We start from the raw sequence: 8,576 nt of genomic DNA, 5'->3' as shown, positions 1-8,576 counted from the left end.
GACTGAACTAGGTACGTGTTTATTACAGTAAAAGGCCCCTCTAATCCCCCCACCCATGTAAGGATTAATTCACTTTACAAAAATTAGAAATATGTTACTGCTATCATTATGAGCCTGTGCTGCAATCAAGAAACATTCGTTAGAATGTGCTGTTAACCTGTATGTTGGCGAATCAGTTATAATACTTAATGTCAACTCTCGGCCACTAATATTTCTGTCTTACATTACTGTTAACTAGACTCCTGCAACTGTCTCTTGAACTGGTACTCTACTCTCGTGGCAATGAGTAACATATAGTCGCAAGACTGAATGGAAAGTTTCTTTATACGTGGAGCACTCGCCTCCATGTTCAGACATTTTCTCACATCATTTGAGGACTGCTAAACTTGATGAACAGTGCATTACAAGAAAACTGGAAACAAAAAGTCTTATATTTTCTAAAAGCAGAAGCAAATGGAGCGGCCAGCCTGGTGTGCCTGATCTGGCCGAGCCCAAGGAAAACAACATCCAAATAAAAGGTTGAGAAAGGATGGTCTTTAACCATGAAAGAAGCGATCGACCGCCTCTTCAAGAGGGAAACGTCAAGAATTGGGGAAAATAAATCAGGAAGGGAATTCCAGAGCTTGAGCATAGATATCTGAGCAGCGGATAAACCATATCATACAAAAGATTACTGATTTCCCCCGCAGGGTAAATGTAGAGGAGCGCTGGATGGGTGGTACCTACTTGCACCATGAGAGTACGGGGAATTCTCCCATGAACTGAACGGAATAGTGATCAAAATAGTTTTATGAAAAAACAAAAGGAGAGAGAATCCATCCTGTTTGGGAAGAAGAGGAGAGATTGAAGATGAGTAAGATCGCTGATAACAAGATCAATCTCACTTGGTAGGTGAGAGACTTTTCTGGTTGTATTACAAACTTCACTGATCTAAGAAACATACATACCTTCTAATACAACTCGTGCAAGACTAATATTGACACCAAAACCATGGACCTTCAAACTTGATTAACACTATCAACAAATTACCGTTTTTTAAGGTATATTCAACAAATATCAGCATGTTCATTTAAAAAGGTCTTTATCAAAAAAGGGATAGTTTGTTCTTTAACCAGCGTTCTTGGGGCTTTCATGACAAATGTCGTTTAGCAGTAGAAATACAATGATAAATATATTCCTTTCTTCGAAATATATTAATACCAATATTACCCTCCAGTTTTAGCAGCATTTTGCTTGACAATAAAGAATAACGTTAAAATTATTGATATCCTTGATATGTTACTCGGTACAATAAGAAAATTCGGATTTTTTTTAGGTAACGGTTTAATTGTCCAACTTAATTCTTCTGCTTTCAATAATTTTTCTTTTGGAGTTATGTTCAAGAATCAAGAATAAGATTTGTAAAATATAAGCTGAGGATATTTAAACCATCAAAATTCAAAGAATAAATTTTGTAAGTGATTCAACCTGACTCGCACATTTCGCTGTACTATTATAGAACTCTATATCACAAGTACTCAAGAGGAGAAGGTAACAAATCCTTCCACTGGAAACATCATTTGTTCAATACCGAGAGTTGTGTAACTTAGAAATCCTCCCTCCCCGTTAATCCTTGCTACGCCAGTGTTGAATTAATTCTGGGTGCTCTTAACGTCGAAGAGATGTAATTGCTATTTTGAAGTGGTATTTTATGCATTTTCTAAAGAGGAAAGGCAAAATTCTAAAGCCTCCTAGAGGCACAGCTTCAGAAAAAAAAACTCCTATTTTCTTGGGTGTCACAGCTAGAGCAGTTTTCGGTTAAAGTCACACTTTCTTCGATGAACTCTCTTTTTTAACGAGTCCAAAAACTTTCAATCACTGATAAAAACCTGTACTTGTCAGGTTGTGCGCTTTTCTGTGCCCAGATTCTTCTTCTTGGTATCATTCTAAGAGTAAAAAGTCCAGGCTACGAGCTGCATGATTCTCCAACTTTAAAAGTTTTTTTGTTTGTTTGTATGGTGTTTTTACGTTGCATGGAACCAGTGGTTATTCAGCAACGGGACCAACTGCTTTACGTGACTTCCAAACCACGTCTGAGTGAACTTCTATCACCAGAAACACACATCTCTAACCCCCTCAGTGGAATGCCCGAGAATCGTGGCAGCCAAGACCATACCGACCACGCCACTGAGGCGCTTCCAACTTTAAAAAAAGTTTAAAAGGACTCAAGTCAAAGAGTTTCCTTTCTAATAAAATTTCATCGAACATCCCAGCTGGAAATGTTTGAGAGTTTTCCCATCCAAGATAACGCTCCTAGATGAGATTTTTTATCGATTGCTTTTTGTACTTTGTCCTGATTACTTTATTGAATAGATAAGATGACATTAGAATGACAAACACAACTTCACAAGGACACACATTTCTCAGGTAAATGATTAAGCTACGCACCGACGCAGGTGATGAATAAATCAAATTACAGTAACTTGCATCGTCCAGGGCATACATATTTACATAATATATCTATATATATATATATATATATATATATATATATATATATATATATATATATATATGTATATATATGGGGGGGGGAATGGGGGTTATGGGTGTGCGTGCACATGTGTGTTTTTTGCATTTCTCCAACATACTTCAAACCAAGTTTTGCTTGCATGAATTTCTTTTTATTCGTAACTAGAAAGTCACTCACTTTACCTAGATAACGCACTGCAAGAAACTGGTCATCGTTAATTGCACTTAACCAATATGAATCGACCATGAATGCTGCCACACGGCTACACAAAAATGAGAAATAAACCCTCAGTTACACCTGGGGTTACCAAGAGTCTCCAGGTTTATAAGTACGAAGGATAAAGGGAAAATAGGAGATTGCGACTTGAGAGCCTCACATCAAATTGGAAAGACAGCACCTGCAAAAAATGAAATCAAGAGATGTGGACAGGACGTCTTATTTGTTTGTGACGCACGGTGCAAAGGAACAGGAAAAGAGACTGGAAGGGGCCAATGGTTATCTTTCTCCAGGCAGAACAGAAAAGGCATGATCTTCATGCCAAATGCAGAAAAGGCACTTACTGACTTGGAGGCAGTCAGCTGTAGATTACTGATGACAAGATTCAATCAATAACAGTGCAGTCTGGGTATTATAGTGATCTATGCACCAATAAATAAACTTTCCAAAGTACAAGCGAGGAATTCTATATAGAACTGCAAAACGCTATAAGAAAAATATCGGATAGAGGTATGTATATACTGTTTTTGGTGGTACCTGTACCTAAGGTGGCTGGAGAAATTAAAGTATTGGGGATGTAATGGGCAAGGAAGGTGTTGAAGAGAAAGCAAACTGAAGAGCAAAATTTACTTTACTAGGTTTTTTGTGATACAAATAATCTTGAAATTAAAGGTATTCTTCTCCGCTACCATGACATCCATAATACACTTGGACATTTCTAAATAGATCACATAACTATTAACTGAGAGAGAAAAAGAATACCAAGGAATGTGAGGAGCTATAGAGAAAAAGGATGTCGTCATTACCACTTTTGACCTTAAATCAAATGCACTCAACAAAAAAGTTGACAAAATATCTAGATTTATTACAATCAGGCTTCTTCAAAATTAACATCGGGGAGATTTTGAAACTGAAGGTAAAAATAGATTTGCGGGAATAAAAACCATATCTGAGGAGGTGAACATAAATGATTACTGGATTAACATAAAAAAGGTCTCTTAGTCTTACCATACAGCCGGAAGAAATTTCAATTTTTCCTTGAAGAAGAAACTTGAAGAAATTACTCAGCCTGATCTGTGGTGGACTAAATCGGTACTATCATCTATAATTGGATCAGACTTGTCTTCCTTTCCACCACCACAAACAGATGAGGGTAAATTGGTTACTGACCCTAAGGAAAAGGCTGAATTGCTTCTTCGAGCTTTTGAAGCTAAGCAATCAGCTGAGGATGTCACTCTCCCAGCTACTTCTCGTCCTGAAGCTATTCTCACAAAATTTACATTTAGCTCAAGAAAATTTTGGATAATCTTGATAGCTGAGGTGGGGAAGACCCTGATGGTTTCTTCCCTTTGTTTAAAAAAAAGGTTTCTAGTGTGTTGTCTCCCAAGATTAGTAGATTCTATATATAAATTTGTATGGCAGCATAGTAGCTTTGTAGATGAGCGCAAGCTTAGCAATTATTCCTGTTCCAAAGAATGGCATATCTGCAGACTGCAGTAACTACAGGCCAATTTCTGTTCTCCATGTGCACTCCAAAGTTGCTGAAAAAGTTATTTTTAAGCCGCTATATAGGTATGTGGATTGCTAGCCGATTGTCAATATGCATATAGGATGCAGTTAGGTACCTACAATGTTTTTTTAGACTTGTCATTTGCGAGAGAACCTTGATAAAGGTTTTGTGTGCTGAGTAATTCAAAGAGATTTTAGTGCTGCTCTCGATTCAGCAAATCGCAAGGCACTTATTTAAAAACATCAGAATCTTGAGTGGGTAGATATGTTTTAGGACTGCTTCAAGATTTCCTTACAGGTAGGCAGCAGCTGTTGATGGGATCTTTAGTGAACCAAGATCCATTGTTATTTTCAGTGTATACAAGTGATATGCTTGTTGGCTTGGAAAACATACATATATATAAAATATATGTATGTATGTATGTATGTATATACATATATATATATATATATATATATATATATATATATATATATATAATAGATATATATATATATATATATATATATCTATATATATATATATATATATATATATATATATATATATATATATATATATATATATATATCTATATATCTATATATATACTCTATATATATATATATATATATATATATATATCATATATACATATACTATAAATGATGCTCTGTTTAGGAGAGAAATTTATCCAGTATTACAGGACATCCTTTTTAAAAAGAATCAGCCCAGACATCCATGGTAAGCAAACCACTCTACCAGCTACGAACAGGGCAAACATGGTATATTTGTCAGCATCCATAAACAAATAATCCGCCTTCATCATTACCGTATCATCTTCACATTCAATTTTATTTAAGGTTATTCTTCTGCATTCTCTCCCTCCCAGAGACGGTCTTCCCGACAAAGAATCGCTGCGGAAGTGCGCGCCAACAGCAACATTGAGCCGCCGCCTCTTCTCCCCTCCTCTTTCTTCTTTGTAATTATTGGAGTGGAGAATTGATCCTCTCTCTCTCTCTCCCTCTCTCTCTCCTCTCTCTCCCTCTCTCTCTCTGTCTAGAAAACAACAATGACAGTTCGAAATTATTCTTGATTGAGTAGTTGTATTCACCAAACAGACCATCTTTACCAAGGTAATTTATACATATATATATATTGCATATAATATATATATATATATATATATATATATATATATATATATATATATTATATATATATATATATAAATACGTTGATCCACAATAAGCTGTAGGCCTCGTTGCTAAGTAACCAAATGGATCCTAGCCTACGTAAAAATATCTTTTAATCCTTCGGTCCAGCCCTAGGAAAGCTGTTAATCAGCTCAGTGGTCTGATTAAACTAAGATAGACTTTTTTCTGCTACAAATGTCGTTTAATGATCCAATTCGCGGTACTTTGGATTCGGTCTTAGAACGTTAACTGGAGGTCGTTGCTGGGTGCTGTCGGGTGTTCGAGTCACTTCGTTGCAAAAACATTTGTCACTTAAAATCCTCTTGTGATCAATCGGAAGTAGGACGACATTTGTAGCTTTAGCTTAATATATGTATAAAAAACACGATTTTACACACATATATACGATATACAGTACACATACATACACACAGATAATATATATATTATATATATATATATATATATATATATATATATATATATATATATATATTATATATTATAAGGTATCAATACAGGACAAGTAGTGGACCTCGCCCGACCGTCCTTGGGGACCCATGGCTGGCCTCGCCCGCCTGTCCCAGGACCCATGGGGGCCGGGGCCCTCGCCAGCCCCTCCTAGGTGCCATGGCGGGTCCCCGCCCATCCCTCCTGGGGACACCCATGGCAGACCTCGCTCGCCCATATCCGGGACGCTTGGCGAGCCTTGAACGCCATCCCGTGACCCATGGTGGGTCCCTGCCCGCCCATCCCAGGAACACGTGGCAGACCTCGCCTGCCAATCCCAGGACCCATGGCCAGCCTCCCCACCACCCGCCTGTCCCGAGACCCGTGGCCAGCCTCGCCCTGCCTCCTGGGACTCGTGGCCAACCCGTTCCGCCTGTCCCAGGACACATGGCAGACCTCGCCCACCCGTCCCGGGACTTGTGACCAGCCCCACCCACCCGTCACGGGACACATGGTGGACCTTGCCCTTCTGTCCCAAGATCTGTCGCCAGTTCGGCCTGCCCATCCAGGGACAGGTAACAGACCTTGCCCGCCATCCCAGGACCCGTGGCTTGCGCCGCCCGCCCATCCCGGGACACATGATGGACCTCGTCTGCCTGTCCCGGGAACTGTTGCCAGCCCCACCTGCCCGTCTTGGGAGATGTGGCGGACCTCACCCACCTATCCCAGGACCTGTGGCCGGCCCTCGACTGCCCATCCCAGGACCCGTGACGGACCTCACCCGCCTGTCCCAGGACCCGTGGCCAGCCTGCCTGCCTGTCCCGGGACACGTAGCAGACCTCGCCCGCCCATTCCCAGGACACTTGGTGGACCTTACCCTTCCCCTTACTCTCCCATCCTGGGACCTGTGGTGGCCCTGCTCACCTGTCACAGGACAAGGCGTGGACCTCGCCCGCCCATCCCAGGATACGGCAGACCTCGCCCACCGGTCCTGGTACCCATGGCCGGCCCCGCTAGCCCATTCCAGGACACATGGCAGACCTCGCCCGCCCATGCCGGGACCCGTGGCCGGCCCCGCCTGCCTGTCCCGGGACACATGGCGGACCTCATCCGCCCATCCCAGAACCTGTGGCCAGCCCCACCTGCCCGTCAAGGGACACGTAGTGGACCTCGTCCACCCATCCCAAGACCCGTGACCGGCCCTGTCCGCCCATCCCAGGACCTGTGGCCATCCCCAGCCATCCGTCCCAGGACACATGGCGTACCTCGCCCACCGGTCCCAGGACCCTTGGCTGGCCCCGCCCGTCCGTCCTGGGACATGTGACAGACCTCGCCCGCCCATCCTGGGACCCATGGCCGGCCCTGCCCACCCGTCCCGGGACCCGTGGCCAGCTCTGCCCACCCGTCCCAGGACACGTGGCGGACCTCACTCACCTGTCTTGGGACTTGTGACGGGCTTCACCCACCAGTCATGAGATAGAGCAACAGCTATGCTTAGCCTTAGAACCAGAATATGCCACTAGATCCTCTCAATTCTCCTGGGGCTTCTCTGAATTATCTGCTTCTTCTGGCACCTCCACGAATCCTACTCAATCCTCTCAATTCTCCTGGGGCTTTGAATCCTCTGCTTCTTATCCTGGCACCTCTACGAATTTTACTCATTCCTTTCAATTCTCCTGGGGCTTCTCTGAATCCTCTGCTTCTTCTCCTGGCACTTCCACGAATCCTACTGAATCTTCTCAATTCTCCTGGGGCTACTCTGCTCCTCTGCTTTGCTTCTCCAGGTAAACGCTCCACGAATCCTCTCATTTTCCTCACGGTTTCTACAATCCTCCCATTTTCATTTTCCTTTCCCTCCCAGGAATCAATAAAACTCTAAGAAAACATTTCCTTCAAGGTTAACAAACTAAACTTATTACAAAATAAACATCAAACTTTCCATACAACAAACATTCTCCTCAAATTTTTCACATCTGATCCGTCTGAGCGAGGCCAGCACAGACTTGATCGCACCATTCCTTGAAGATCGACAGCAGCTTCTGCAGTTTCCAGTTGTCCTTCTCGAATCTCCAGGCGCCTGTATCTCTCCTAGAGGTTCTTCAGGTCGCAGACCAATTTCTCCTTCGCTCCTCGCAACTGTCGAACCTAATCTTCCAGCTGATCGTTCCATTCGCCCTGGACGCCGGCCTTCGTCTCCAGCGACTCCAGGCGACGAGTTCGTTCCTCTAGAAGGCATGTGGAGTCTACACTCTTCTTTCGAGATATCTTCCACTTCCTTATGCAGGCGCTGGAACCTCAGCTCGATGTCTTTCCTGTCGGATTCCCGTTTTTCAGTCTCGTCTTTTTGCTCCTGGATGAGCCTCGCCATCCGCGCTGCTTCTGCGATCTTTAGCTGCAGGTCTTTCTCCTTCTGTCGTAGGAGTTTCTCAAGCCTCTCAAGCAGGTAGTCCGCCTCTGCCAACTGCCCTGTCACTTCCCTTATCTTCTCACATAGAGCATCGTTTCTCTGCCCAATTTCCCTCGCGTTGTCCTTCAGCTGCTGATTTTCTTCTGCCATCTTGAGGATCTTGTCTTCCAGCTGCCGTTTCTCCCTCTTCTCTTGATCGTTCTCCCTCAGAACAACGTTTCAGCTTCGAGCGAGTGGGCCCTGTCTTGCCAGGCCTGCGGTTTTGCAAAACACCTCCCTTCCCGCCCGCCTTCTCAATCTCTTCAT

At 43.0% G+C, this 8,576-nt stretch overlaps 1 protein-coding gene across 1 annotated transcript; it reads left to right on the top strand.

Annotated features, from left to right (window-relative positions):
* Nucleotides 1-6,209: 6,209 nt before the first annotated feature.
* LOC135225308 (basic proline-rich protein-like) lies at nucleotides 6,210-7,187 on the top strand. The gene has a single exon (XM_064264638.1). The coding sequence runs from the start codon at nucleotides 6,210-6,212 to the stop codon at nucleotides 7,185-7,187; it is 978 nt and encodes a 325-aa protein (XP_064120708.1).
* Nucleotides 7,188-8,576: the final 1,389 nt, after the last annotated feature.

Source organism: Macrobrachium nipponense, chromosome 13 (genome assembly GCF_015104395.2).
Source record: "Macrobrachium nipponense isolate FS-2020 chromosome 13, ASM1510439v2, whole genome shotgun sequence".
Taxonomy (NCBI): domain Eukaryota; kingdom Metazoa; phylum Arthropoda; class Malacostraca; order Decapoda; family Palaemonidae; genus Macrobrachium; species Macrobrachium nipponense.
The sequence above is the reverse complement of the archived record's forward strand: the minus strand, read 5'-3'. Positions and strand labels throughout refer to the sequence as shown.

Bases quoted from the DNA above. Each gene is read 5' to 3' on its own strand.
- LOC135225308 (XM_064264638.1), top strand. From the start codon at position 6,210: ATGGCCAGCCTCCCCACCACCCGCCTGTCCCGAGACCCGTGGCCAGCC.